Source organism: Ziziphus jujuba, chromosome 3 (assembly GCF_031755915.1).
Source record: "Ziziphus jujuba cultivar Dongzao chromosome 3, ASM3175591v1".
In the NCBI taxonomy this organism is placed as follows: domain Eukaryota; kingdom Viridiplantae; phylum Streptophyta; class Magnoliopsida; order Rosales; family Rhamnaceae; genus Ziziphus; species Ziziphus jujuba.
The window spans coordinates 19787261-19802183 of record NC_083381.1 but is presented as its reverse complement, the minus strand read 5'-3'; the positions used below and the strand labels follow the sequence as shown (position 1 = coordinate 19802183).

The following is a 14923-nucleotide window of genomic DNA, read 5'->3' as shown; positions in this document are numbered from 1 at the left end:
AATAATGAAAATCACGTGTTCTTTTTTTTTTTTTTTTTTTTTTTGGTTTTTTCCCTCTCTCTCTCTCTCTCTCTCTCTTGAAAAAAATCAAGCTTTGATACTGTATGAAGGCTTTTACATGAAATTTCAATTATTGGTTACAAAAAAAGGAGTGCAGCACGTGAATCATAATGCATAATACGTTGATTAAACAAAGTATTTTAAGAACCTACGTATGCAGGGAGAATATTAGATGTGTCTGCAAATAAAGAAAGAAAAAGCAGAGGTGGGATAGGCTTCTTTCTTACTAGTACAAAAGTTGGCTCAATTTTGAAGCTACAAAATGTTGCTGTTTTTGTAATTTTGTGATGTTATTTTATTACTCACTTTTGGTCTTGCTATTGATTATCAATAGAAAGATTTAAATTTTACACATTGAACGTTTACATAATGACCGTGTGTTGACTATGGCTATTTTAATGTGATCATATTTTTCTATCCATCGTCCAATTATACATGGTCCTCTAGTTTTTCTAGAGTTTATTTGTTAATCAGAAACAAAAGAAGAAGAAGAAAACCAAAAAAAGAAAAGCATTTTATAGTGTAGATTGAAAAGGAAATTCAAGATTCTGTTATTCTGCTTCAATCCAATGTGCTGATTGGTAATGTTGTGATGAGTGATACAATTACTATTTGAGGGTGTTAAATCATCACTAATCCAAGAGCTATAGCTACTGGCAAGTGGGGCCAACAATATGCATCGGGCATATTTTCAATAGATGCATACTCAAATTTTTTTTTTTTTTTTTTCCCCAGGAAAATTATTGATTATTCATAGATAATATTTGGTGTATGTTCTCCATCAGCTATGGGTTTGAAACTCTACTCTTCTTTGGTCTCTGGAGGGAGTTGCTTATACAGAAGAGATGGTTTTTACTCAATGAACGAATTTTTTTTAAATGCGAATTCATAAGAAACTTTGTCCTGGCTGTACAACTTTTCATATAATTTCTGCGCAGCCAAACACAAAATTACATCTTTTGAATATATTTTTGGGTATTCCCTAACATGAAAATTTGCTGTGCAAAGTTAAAAGCATTTTGCTAATGACATTGAGATGTTTAGCTCCTAGTAAAGAACTGAGAAGCTGCTTTCAGGGTAAAGATTTGTCCTGATATTTAGGGAAAACTGATGCCAAATTTTAGAGTATTGAGTTATGTGGGTGTTTTTGCTTTTGTTGTATTTATAGCCTAGTTACACTCTATTCCATTAACTTGGATTGCTGGTTGTGAATAACAGCTTAGAAGTTTCGTCATTGAGAATTTTTGTGGGAAATCTTTTATTGAGCAGATACTGAAGGAAGTACAGGCACTGTGGGTGAGACATTGCTCTGTTCCTATGCAGTGCTTTATATATAGCAGATGGTCCACAAACTATTATGATAGGGGAACGGTTTTAGGAAATTGATAAGGTATGGCTCGTGATTCCATTTGATTCTTCAATTAGGATCTTTTTTTTATTTTTTTTTTTAAATAATTTTTTTGGGTGAATTTCAATTTGGACTTGAATGGGGGGTAAGAGAAACAATGAAACTAATACTATGCATATTCCAATGTTCACTAGAGTCATGTTATATTATGGTTTTGTTTTCAATGAGACTTGGCACTATTTCTTGTTTTTAGGGCCAAAACAAGGACGAGAAATTTCAATTTTTTGTTTCTACACTAATATTTGAAGCAGAAATGCCTGCCCTGCTTTGTATTCAATATTCACAACCAAATTTGCTGACTCGTGATAAGGATGGTACTTTAGTTGATATTTCTTTAGATACTTGCTTAACTGATGGCCGAGCCTATGGACTTTGCTGCAGGCAAGCAAAATGCTAGCTTCGAAATGTAGGCAACTATGTCGGCTAGTTCATTTTTTGGAGGTAAGGGGCTGTTGTCCAGTGCATCTATGTGCAGCATTTGATGAACTGGTGATGGTGGTGATGGTGATGATGATGATGATGGCAGAGATAAGATGAGATCCCCTGGATGTTTTCCTATCATCACTCCTAATGCTACAACTCGAAAGCTATATGCATAGCACTTCTCATTTGCTGGGAATGTGTAAGCTAGCTCTACAAAGCAGTAAGATCTTCACTAGGGTATTTGTATCATTCAATATTAGTTTGTGATGTTGAGTACAAGGATAAATATGGTTGTTTTGCAAACGAAATTGAAAAGAAAAACTGCCCCATTAATCTAAGAAAGAAAAATGGTTGGAATATTTACTATTATCCTTGTTCCATGAATCATTGACAAACAATATTATTTAGGAGGGTTTTTAAATTACCTTGTTGTATAAAGTCATATTCTGGTTATCTTTTATTGACTTAAAACTTTTGCAAAACAGAGTGATGAGATGGAAAACTTACATGAAGCTGAATATCCAAAGGTGCCTGCGAATGAACTCCAGTTAGATGATGATTCAGGCACTAAAATTATAAGCCATGCCAAAGTTGGTTATGTTAGCTTCATATTCTGCATCCAACAAGACATTGTTCCTTGACATGTCTCTGTGAATCATAGCATGTGAGCATTAATGGTGCATGTATAGGATAAGGCATTGGCCACACCTTTCACACTATGCACTCGCTTTTTCCATCCCAACTCTGTTGCCTTAACTTCAATGCTAAGAATGTTTGCTAAGCTTCCCTGTTCTGTAAATTTAAGAAGTTGGTAACCTCTGTCTAATGCATGCATTTATAAGAATGTTTTGCATGGTAAGTGCAGGTGACCAGTTTGAATTTTGGATTTGAGAATTTGATTCTTTCATTCTTGTCCTTCTCTGTATCATTCACTTTAGGTCGAGTTCGGATGGATTATCTCAGATTACTACTTGCCCGTGTATGTGTCATGTCCTGCTTGTTGTACTAACGACACTTGAAACAGCATAGGAAGAAGGAATCAGCAGCAAAATGATAATCTTCTTGGTCATGTGTGCTTGGCTATGCAGCCACTTCTATTCAGGTAAAAGACCAAACCGGTTTCGAATTACTATGTTGAATCTGAATTCACCTTCTACTTTATAGGAGGTACTGTTATCTGTTTAGAGGCAATGCTGAGTAGTTTAACAAATATTCATACTCCAAACACATAATTTTGAAGCCGATGATTCAGACTCTACCAAAGATGTATGGCGGCCCTATTGGCTAATCATTCTGCATTTGATTAGTTTGTTTGTAAAAGCAGCACCACCCAAATCTTTTCTTCTTTCTCTCTCTCTTCGCGCTGCCCCCCACCACCCCCTGCGGCGCCGGTGGGTTTTGAAATTTTAGCTGCTAATGGTATGCATGAAAAACTCATTCATCCACATTTATTTGTCTTTTAATATTTCAAAACGTCGGTGGTGCATATATATATATATATATATATATATATTTAATAATTTATAGTAATGGCTATTCCACCGTCTAAAGTTATTTTGTTGGGTTGGGGCTGCTTACATATCTTATGGCTATATGTTTATATGTACATCTTTGATACAGTGTCGATGGCTTTTTCACAAGAATTTTTAAACTATCGGTTACAGAAAAAAAGAGTGAGGCTTGTGAATTATCACGCATAATATGTTGACTAAAGAAAGTATTTAAAGAACCTGTGCCTATCATCTATGCAGTGAGACCATTAGATGTGTCTCCAGATAATAATATATATATATATATATATGGAAATTCTATGGTGAAGACGGTCCGCATGAGGACCGCAGTATTAGTGACGGTTTTTCATAGTATTAACGACGGTTTCTTAGAAAATCATCACCAATATTATGAAAAACCGTCACCAATACTGTGGTCCGCATGAGGACGGTCCGCACCATAAACGGACTGTATATATATATATATATATAACCGCAGGCGGGTTGGTGAAAGTCGATTAGTCCGGCTTGCTTTAAAGGAATTGGGTTACTTGTTAGTTCAATTTTGAAGCTACACAAAGTTGCTTTATTGAAAGTTGATTATTCTTTTTCTTTCCTTGGGAATTTATAAGAAACTTTGTCATGAATGTGCAACTTTTTCATATACTTTATCAGCAGTCAAACACAAACTTAAAATTTTTTAATATAACATTATCATCTCTGTTTTGTGGGTATTCCTAACACATGAAAGAAAGCATTTTACAAGTGACATTGAGTTATTTAACTGTCCTAGTAAGGAATTAAGAAAGTGCTTTTTAGGTTAAAAATTATCTTGACATTTAGGAAAATAATTGGAGCCAAATTTTAGAGTTTTGAGTTATGTGGGTGTTTTTTGGTTGTGTAGTCCATTACTCGGAACTGTTTAGAAATGTTTATGAATTGCTGGTTCGGAAAAACAGTATACAAAACGTACTGTAGGTGAGATACTGCTCATTTGCTCTGTTTTTACGCACTCTATGGTGAGGGGGGCTCATGACTCTGTTCTCAATTCTGGTGAGCTATTTTAGTGAGGCTTAGGACTTGATTTTGGGATTAGAGAAACTTGTGTTATGTTCTTGTTTCTAATGAGACTTCTTAACTCTATTTCTTGCCTTTTTATTTGTTTATTTATTTTTTTAGGCCTCAATTTCTTTTGTTTCTGCATTAATATTTGAAGCAGAAATGCTTATCACGCTTTATGTATATGGTAGAGCAAATAGAATTGAGAAAGCTATTGATTACTTTGTTCTTTAAAATCAATAATCTCAAAAGCTTAATATAAACTGAACTTTGACATTACATGAACTAAGGCAAGAGCATAATATGATGTTTTCCTCTAGATTCTTTGGTTAAAAGAAAACCTCTAGTGACGGAAAGGAAGGGCATTGATTATATACAAATTGAAATTGTATTTTCTCCAGCAAACTGATTGTATTCACAACCAAATTTTCTGACTCGTGACGTGGATAGTACCATTGTTGATAGTTTCTGAGATACTTGCTTCATTGATGGCCTAGCCTGTGGACTTTGTTGCAGGCATGCAAATGCTAGGCTCACAACAGAGGCAACTTTGTCTGCTACTTCATTTCTTGGAGGTGAGAGGCGATGGTCCAATACATCCATAAGCAGAATTTGACGTAATGGTGGTGGTGATGATGATGATGATGATAATGATGATGATAATGAAGTTGACAGAGATAAGATGAGATCCCCTGGATGTTTTCCCATAATCACTTCCAACGCTACAACTCCAAAGCTATACACGTCACACTTCTCATTTGCTTGGATTGTGTAAGCTAGCTCTACAAAGAAACAAGTTCATAAAATTGTTGTTTCACAACAAAACTGAAAATAAGAAACTCCCAAAATCTAGGTAAGAAAGATGGTTGTTTGCTCATTTCCAGTGCTCCAAAATCTTCAAATCTGAAATGGCTTAGGAATAGTTATTTTCCTTGTCTGAGAAGAAATATAATTTGTGTGTTTTTAAATTACGTAGTTTTATAAAATCATATATCATTTACTAGTTCACCTATTATATACTTGTAGGAAATGAGCGATGAGAGGGAAAACTTACCTGGAGCTGAATATCCAAAGGTGCCTGCAAATGAATTCCAGTTAGATGATGATTCAGGCACTAAAATTCTAGCCGTGCCAAAGTCAGCTATGTGAGCTTCATATTCCGCATCCAATAAGACATTGTTGCTCGATATGTCTCTATGAACCATAGCAGGTGAGCATTCATGGTGCATGTAGGATAAGGCATCGGCCAAACCTTTCACAATATTAACTCGCTTTCTCCATCCCAACTCTGTTGCCTTAACTTTGTCACTTAGTATGTTTGCTAAGCTTCCCTGTTCCATAAACTCGTACACCAAAAATGAGTATCTTGCATGTGAACAGAATCCATGGAGCTTAATGATATTTCGGTGTCGTGCTCTAGTCAGTGCACTAATTTCACTTGTGAAAGCTTCTTGATTGGCCATCTCCCTATTCTCATGGAATTTCTTCACAGCAACAACTTGACCAGTTGATAGCATTGCTCTGTAGGCACCCCCATATCCCCCAACTCCAATGCAAAATTTGGAGTTAAAATTCTCTGTTGCTTTAACTATTTCATCATGCACTTTTTTTCCATTATGGTTCCATATTACAAAGTAAGTTTCACTTTGCGTTTCACTAGGCTCATCCGTGATCCTCTCACTTTTTTGGTGAATAAAAAGCATGCCAATAATGATTAATGATAGAAATAGAGTGCCCGAGATAGAGACTATAATTAAAACAATAACTTCATTGCTACTTTTCTTTTTGTACATGGGGCAAGCCTTTAGGCTAGTGTTGTTTCCACACAAGCCTTTATTATTTTGCAAAGTTGCCTCAGTAAAGGCTTTGCTCCTGGGAAGAGGACCTTCCAATTGATTGAAAGATATATCGACGTACGTCAAGCTCAACATCTTTTCATATGTGGATGGAATGGGGCCGGATAGGTTGTTGTGGGAGATGTAAAGTGTTTCTAAGGTTTGGAGATATCCTAGCTCTAAGGGCAACTGTCCTGTAAGCAAATTTTGGCTAAGCTCAAGATTTTGGAGAAAGCGTAAGTTTCCAATTTGTGAGGGAACATTTCCGCCGAATCTGTTCCTACTCAAGTTCAAGCCCATTAGATTTGAACACTTCCCCAACTCTATGGGAATGGAGCCACTTAGTTTGTTTGCTGAAAGATCAAGCTGTTGGAGTTGAGACAACATTCCAATCTCTTCTGGAACTTTGCTTGAAAGACTATTATTGTTCAATTTCATGATGAACAACAATTTCAGTTGCCCAATTTCTTTTGGAATATTTTCTTCCAGATGATTGCAGGAGAGGTCAAGTACCTGCAATCGAGTAGCTATCCCAAGTTCTGTAGGCAGCTTACCAGAAATTTTATTGTTGGAGATGTTCAGCATGGTTAGATTGCAACATTGTCCCCATTTTTCAGAAAGTTCACCATAGAAGTTATTGTTACTCAAGTCACTATAATTCAAGTTTGGGTATATTCCAAAAGCTTGTGATATATTTCCTGTAAGTTGATTTCCTTGAAGCTGAAGTCTGACCAAGGTAGTGCAATTTTTCAAGCTTTTTGGAACTGAACCTTTGAAATTATTCGCATTGCAAGAAAACTCTTTAAGCTTCCCGCCGAGACAAATATTTTCTGGTAGGTAACCAGACAACCTATTGTCGCCCAATAGGAAAAGTTCCAAATTTATAAGATTGTTCAGTTCTATTGGAACAGAACCTGTGAACTTGTTCATAAACAAGGTTAAATATCTGAGGGATCTAAGATTTCCAATTTCTGGAGGGATGGGGCCAGACAATCGATTAACAGGTAGTCGCAAGCTTTTGAGCTTGGTCAAGTTTCCTATAGTGCAAGGAATGACCCCAGAAAGCTTGTTGACGTCGAGGGCCAGAGAGGTTAAGTTGCTCATGTTTCCAATAGATTGAGGAATTGTGCCGGTGAGTTCATTGACAGACAAATCAATATTGGAGAGAGATTTAAGCTGTCCTACTTCTTGCGGGATGGATCCAGAAATTTTGTTTCTATCAAGTTTTAGAGTGATTAAGTTGCTCAGGTTTCCAATAGTGGATGGGTGTATTGAGCCGGTAAGATTGTTTCCATACAAATAAAGGTAAGTGAGAAACTTGAGCTTCCCCAATTCTTGAGGGATGGAACCAGAAAATTTGTTTTCACTAAGTTCAAAAAAGGTTAAGCTGCTGAGGTTTCCAATGAAGTTAGGGATTGAACCTGAAAGACTGTTGTTTTTAGCACGAAACTCCTTGAGAGACCTCAGCATGCCTATTCCATGTGGTATAGAGCCATTCAAATGATTTCCATCCACAAATAGAATCTGCAGGCTTGTTAAAAGGCCTATTTCGAATGGAATATTTCCGGAGAAATTATTGCCACCCAAGTCAAGGTAGGTGAGTCTAGAAAGGTTACTGATATGAGAAGGTATACTTCCATGAAGTGAATTGTTATATAGCACAAATTTTTGTAAGTTGGGAAAAGACGAAAAGATGAAGTTTCGAAGCGTACCTCTCAGATTACTACTTGGAAGGTTAATCTCCGTGACACTTCCAAATTTGTTACAAATGATCCCAACCCACTTGCAGTGGCTACTGACTCCACCTTTGAGGTCAGAGGAAGAATTAGTAAGCGATGAAGTGGAACCTTGAGGAGGAAGAAACTTCCATGAGGAGAGAAGAGAATTGTCAGTTGGATTATCAAGGCTGTCCTTCCATTTGAGAAGCGCTTTTGCTTCTTGTTCTTCTTGTGTAGTTCCTGTAGGATTACTAACAACACTGGAAGTAGCAGAGGAAGAGGGAGATATGGAAATGATGATGGCGACAATGATAAATGAAGAGAAAAGGAATAGTCTTCCAATCTTGTTGGAGATTAATATCTTTGCTAAGATCTCCATGTTTTTGAGGATGGTTTTTCACCTGATATATATCACGAAGAACACTCAATGATCAAGGGAAATGGCTCTGATAATTAGTACCACTTTCCTGTTATCTTTCACCTGAAATCTTGGGCATGCATTTGTGGTAAAGCAACCACTTTGGTATAGTTTTATTCAAAGGGTATTAGGCATTACTATCTCAAGTCTGAATTCACATACAAACTATGTTGAATAGCTTTATGGTAAACCATTCTATATTAAGATATATAATTTATATATATATATATATATATATATGCACATACCAACTTTATTATTTCATAAAAAAAAAGTACCAACTTTATTTGTATTTTTTTGACCTACCAAAGAAATGAAGGTAATATATATATATATATATATATATACAAAGTACCGCATCTGAAAGCAGAAAAAAAAAATAAAAATTAAAGGTTTTTTTTTTAGATCTTTTTTAATCAAAAATTAATTCCTCAATATGTTGAATTTTAATCTTCTGGATCACGTGGAAACATTTGTATATGATATTGTTTTGTATATGCTACCAAACATGGTATAGAAAAAATATGTTTCGAGAAAGTGTTGTAGGTAGCTTTTAAGATCAATAAACTATTTACACATGAAATGGGTACTCTTTTATGACTCGGATATTATTTTTATTTTTAAAAAAGAGGTTCTTTTTATAATTTCAAGTTTTTTTTTTTATACAGTTCAATTTATATTTAATTTATTAAAATACCCTTTAATTTATTATCTTTTTCCTTTTCAATTCGTAATCTAGGGTTTTTTAAAAAAATTATTATAATAAACGAGAAGATCACAGGCTGACTGAGGCAACATACCATTACTAACAACCAACCATTGGCAACAAAGGACTGCGGATGCCAAGGCTTCGCTAGGAATCTTCAAAGTAGGTCACCCATAAACCTATCATCAAAGCTTGTTTCAGCCTGTTGGCACATGGGCATGGAAGAAAATATGCACAAATATGAAAAATGAAAAATATAAAAAATGTAGAAGAAACTAGGAGCCATAGATGGGGGGAAAGCTGTCGATGCCTTGCTGGGGCTTCCCATACACCTTACAGCAGCTGCCATCATTTCTCCTCTGGCCATGGTGGCTGTGAAAAAGGTGAAATAGTAAAAAGTTGAAAATAAAAAATATTTAATTTATCAGGATGTTTTGGTAAATTTATATAAATAAAAATAAAAAATATTTAACTTATAAAGATGTTTTGGTAAATTTATATAAATGGGAATGAATAAAGTAAATTTGGTAGTGGAACTAAAATCACCCTTTTTAAAATGAAAAATTGAAATGTAAAAGGAATCCAATATTTTCAACGAGTCAATATTTAACAAGTAAAACGTGAAAGCAGGAAGACCCACGTTGGGCCCGGGGTACGTGTCCCACGCCCCCCCTCCAACCAAAAAAAAAAAAAAAAAAAAAAAAAAAACCACTCACAGAAGGTGCACTTTTGACTTTTTTTTTAAGTTTAAATGCACATTTGGCATCAACGATCCTGGACAAAAACTGGTCTCATGTGAGAATTTTCTTCTCTTCTCCCATTCGCAGCTTCGTTTCTCTGGCCAGATCTCCCATTTTCCATTTGCAAATTCCCTTCTCTTGTCCTCCCATTTCTCCTTCCATTTGCAGCTTCGTTTCTCTTCTCCATTCCAGTGACGTTACAAGCCATCGATCTCCAGTTCTTGGGATAGCCGTTCAGCCCCACCCATGCCAACCTTACCCCAGATAAAATCTGCAACTTCTCTGCTGCTTCCATCGGTCACCGCCCAGCCCTACCCCAGATTTTCATCGTTGTCCTTTTGCTTATCTTTGTTTTTGTTCTTTATAAATGAAATTCAGCAATATGTGTTACTACAGTTTCAGATCGGTTACCAAAACAGTGGAGGAAAATATTTAAATTATTTTGACTATTTTTTTTTTTTTTTGTTTCCCTATGAATATTGATAAGGTCTGAGTCGAAATGGTTTAATTTGTTTTTCATGTTGAGTAGAGCTTTTTGTTCCCTCAACACCTAGATATGATTTATCAATAAATAGGCTTGTTGAAAGTTCAAACTTGGCTGCTTCTACCGGCCAGCCCTGCCCCAGATTTTCAACTATTTCCACTATTAAAAGTATCCAGGTTAAATCTGCAACTTCTACTTTTGCCTTATATTTAGTGGTTGTTGATTGTTGATTGTATATTCCAGTATTAATTAAATTATAAACTTGGGAGATTGAAACGTTAATGTAGCAACTAGATATGCTGCTATATATATATTTTTCCTTTTACAATGCGGTCCCCAAACTAATTGTCTTGATTCTGTTCCTCATAAAAAAAGTCACATTATATGGACCATATATAGGTTCTACACAGTTGTGTGGAAGTAGACCATGTGATGATCTCACTAACATCTAATTATTTTTATCAAAGGTACAAATTTCATGTGATTGTAGGACTACCTGATTCCTCCAACAAAGACTTTCACGTCATATAAATTCCATACAAGTTTTTGAAATGGACATGTGATCTTTGGACCACCTAATTATTTGTTTTTTTAATCCAAGGAGGCAGTAAATTAGGACTGAGCCCTTTTAGCACCTACCTTGTCTGCTATGAAGTTGCTAATTGGTTCATTCCATTCTACTTCCAATATGATTCCAATGCTACCTCCTTGTTCTTTCTGAAAATTTATCAGAGATATATTAAAAAAGACTAAACCGATTAATCGTCTTGCAATCCTATTTGGACATAAAGCAATAAAAATATAAACCTGATATGGTCTTATGATCCTTTTTTTTTTTTAATTTGTTTTTTTTTTTAAATTAGGTCCTACGATCCTTTGTTTTTGCTTTCTTTAAGAATCTAACTGATAACATGGAATAATTATTAGTCTATGGATGGATTTCATTTTTTAGTGATCACACAGATAGTCTAGATTAAAAAGCAAAGAAGACAAGACGGGCACTTGTCAAGCTGATGAAAACTCTTGGTAAAACTACTTGTTGAATATTAGTTCAAAATACTATTTGACTGATGACAAAGTTTTACTGAGAGCTATTACAATCCAATGGGAATTACTTCAGTAGAATATAGACAAAGAAAATTGTCTTTTTATTTATTTATTTATCATGTTTATTATTGTATCCTCATAATTGGATGGTATTATATACATTTGCCCAAAGAGAACCAATTTAGATGCTAAGATGGAAGAAATATCAAGCCTCGCATGCTTAGTGGGAAAAATGCATGTAAGCTTTCGAAAAAATTAAGATAATTAATTGAAGTGAAAAGGTTCGAAAAGATATAATATATATTTAGTGGTTGCTATTGCTATTGCTTTATAGTCATTGGTATTGCTAAGTTAGATTTGTTCATTCATGTAAAAAGGTTGCTGGTGGTTTTTTATGTTTTTCATTTTTTATGTCTTTTGGTTTTTTATAGCGTATTAAATCCTGCCTTGTGTTCTTTAGAAATCATAGTTGGAGATTAGTTGTGTAAGCATGTCAACAAGTATTAGTGATGTTCAACCGATCCAGATGTGCTCATGTGGGCAATATATGCATTTAAAAACATCAAGGATAGATAAGAATCCAAATCATCAATTCTGGAAATGCTTAGATGCAGAACAGGTTGTCTACAATTTTTTATGTGTTGAATTTTTATTTGTTTTCGTTTATAAAATAATTAAATTATATATGTTTACTTGCCATAGGAAAAAGGATATGCTAAATTCATTTGGGCAAAAGAAGGGGAAGCTAAACTAGAAAAAATAGATGTACTTATCGGTGAAGTTTGTCGTTTATCTTTGCAAGTGGAGAAATCTAATAATATGCTTGAAGCAATTCAGAAAAATACCAAGAGGAGCGACCAATATTACATTAAGACGGTCATATTTCTTGTACTTTTATTATTTATTTTCTTTAAAATGTTAGCCTAGTAATGTAGTCAAGCAATATATATGTTTTTTCGATTGGTAAACTAATTATGTAGCACCATATGTATCCTATTAAGCTCGCTGTATGTTTTTTTTCTATTAAGTTGATGTTCAGATTCCTATTTTGGTGAAGCTTTATTTGTACCTCTTGCCGTACAACCATGCCTCTCTCTCTCTCTCTCTCTCTATAATTCATTACAGCTTGCATGGCTTTGGAAAAAGCAAATAATATTAGTTTAGTTTATTCATTGTTATAGCTTGCATGGCTGTTGCTGGTGCTGCCGAGCTTGCTGTGTTGCTGCTGTTACTGTTACTGGTGCTGTTGTATTGCTGCTGGTGCTGTTGCTGGTGCTACTATATTGCTGCTAGTGCTGCCAAGCTTGTTGTTGCTGCTGCCGAGCTTGCTGTATTGCTGCTGGTGCTGCTGGTGCTGTTGCTGGTGCTACCGAGCTTGCTGTGTTGCTGCTAGTGCTGTTGTCGAGCTACTGTTTACGTGCACTGTTCACCTGTGTTTAAACATCCTTTTTTTTTTTTTTAGATTTTTGTTTTGCTAAAATACTTGTGTATAAATATCAATCTCCAGCTTCTCCTCCTTGCTAACTGAAGTAAACCACATTGGTAAATAAACGGCAAACTAGACTAAAAGCAAACTAGCATACATTTAGTCAAATAATCAAACAAGATTTCATGTTTCCAATACATGGCAATTTAAGGAGTCTATAATCATAACTCAACTCTCTTTTAGTAACTAAGCTGATAGTTATTGCAATATGACAAAAAAGAAAAAAAAATGTAAGAAAAAGAGGAATGTTTAAACACAGGTAAACAGTTCACATGAACAGTATGCGTGAACAGTAATTGTGAAGCTTGCTTTCTTAAGTTTCTTGCTTTCTTAAGTTTTCTGTACTAGTTTGTACTATGGCTTTTTTATCCTAGTTAACAAATATACCAACCAATGATAGAATCCCATGAAAATAATCTAGTTTTCTACAAAACCAACGAACAAAATATCAGCTTTTTATTCTCTGCAGAATTTACCACAGCATTGAGCGTCCTATTCCTTAGAGCACTTTCCTTTTTCATTTCAATTATTAATGTCCCATAGGATATTTCTGTGTACTTCATCTAGCTTAAGATTTTTTAGATCTTTTTTTGAGATGCCAATCTATCCATTGACAAACACACCTAAGTAAAGGCCAGAAAATATCTAATAAGCATAAGTCCAATAAACAGGCATAGAAAAAACATGAGAAAGATGAAATTAACAGGCCAATAAGTCTTCTAACAAATAAACTAAGGTGGTGAAGTACAATGTGGCATTTTAGAAGTAAATCAATAACATGACAGATTAGAATATTGAAGTAGAGCAAAATGGCAATGGTATGTGGAAGAACATAATCTGTTGCAAAAATGGCTGCTCTTCTCTTCATTTATCATGATGTACAGAAATTAAACATTCCAAACACAAAGAGTAGCATGTGAATATACGGAAAAACCAGTATACATCCAATCTAATAATCAAAACACATCTCTATTTTACATAGTCAGCTGATAGTGCTTGTTATAAGATAGAAAATCCCAAACAAGCACACCAAAATAAAAAAACAACTTCTTCTCCCAAATTTGTTGCAAGATAGGTCATCCTTTCGTTTTCTCATGCAGACTTGCCAAAGTCTAGCAAGTCCTTAGAATAGCAGCATGCTAGTTCAGTAAAATATCGAAGACCATAAGATACCACTTAGTTTCATACCTATGGAAGATAAACTATCAGCTTCAGAATCATATTCCAAGGCGTGTTGAGGACTTTCCTCATTTTGTGAGGACCTATACAGATAAGCAGCATGGTTTGTACAAAGTATGATCATACAAATTGCATAAGAATAATAAATAGTAAATGTATTATTTTCTTACGGATTGTTAAGGAGTGGATAGTTTCTTTTGTCATGCGATTGTCCAATTTTTCCACATCCATTGCAACGTTGACCTCTATACTTTGCGGCATTTGTTGCCTTCTCCTTTCCCCTTTTTAATCTTTGTCCGCATCCCTTGTCCTCATAGCAGATGGGTCTTTCAAAGCTTCATAGTCATGAGCAGTGCTACCTTTTTCAGAAATGCCTTCACTTTTCGTGTTGCTAACTATGGATTCAATCTTGCCTAGCTAACTTTGAAGACCATCATTCACAATTACACTTGCCTCTTCATATATTATGGCTTTATCAATGACTTCTGAAGCAAGTTGGAATAGTTTAGCTCGCCAAGTCAACATTGAACTACGTTGTCCACCTATCTTAACACCTTGCTTATCAGTTATTATTTGACATTTTGCACCTCTAGTCCACCTTTTCATTATATATTGATTTGGAAAAGGAATGCTACCAAACAGTCTCAAGAATGCCAAGATATATCTATAGGGAAGTCCTTCACTCTCAAACTTCTTACATGTACAAGATGCAAAGTCCAATTCTTTATCATAAGCAATTTTCCGCACTCTACGAACACCCTCTTTTGGACTACTTTCGACCACATACATTTTATGTGTAGCATTTTCACGAACAAATTGTGGCATTATTACTAAGCTATGCCACAACTCATCTTGAAACTTAAGAAAAAT

The 14923-nt window shown here is 35.0% G+C and overlaps 1 protein-coding gene across 1 annotated transcript; it reads right to left on the bottom strand.

Moving 5' to 3' along the window:
- Nucleotides 1-1814: 1814 nt before the first annotated feature.
- Nucleotides 1815-8372, bottom strand: LOC107422724 (MDIS1-interacting receptor like kinase 2-like). Its single transcript, XM_016032225.4, has 4 exons — nucleotides 5495-8372; nucleotides 4894-5222; nucleotides 2600-2678; nucleotides 1815-2101 (listed from the first exon to the last, which is right to left on the bottom strand). Exons 1-4 carry the CDS (start codon nucleotides 8370-8372, stop codon nucleotides 1815-1817), a joined length of 3573 nt encoding a protein of 1190 aa, XP_015887711.3.
- Between the last annotated feature and the right edge of the window lie 6551 nt (nucleotides 8373-14923).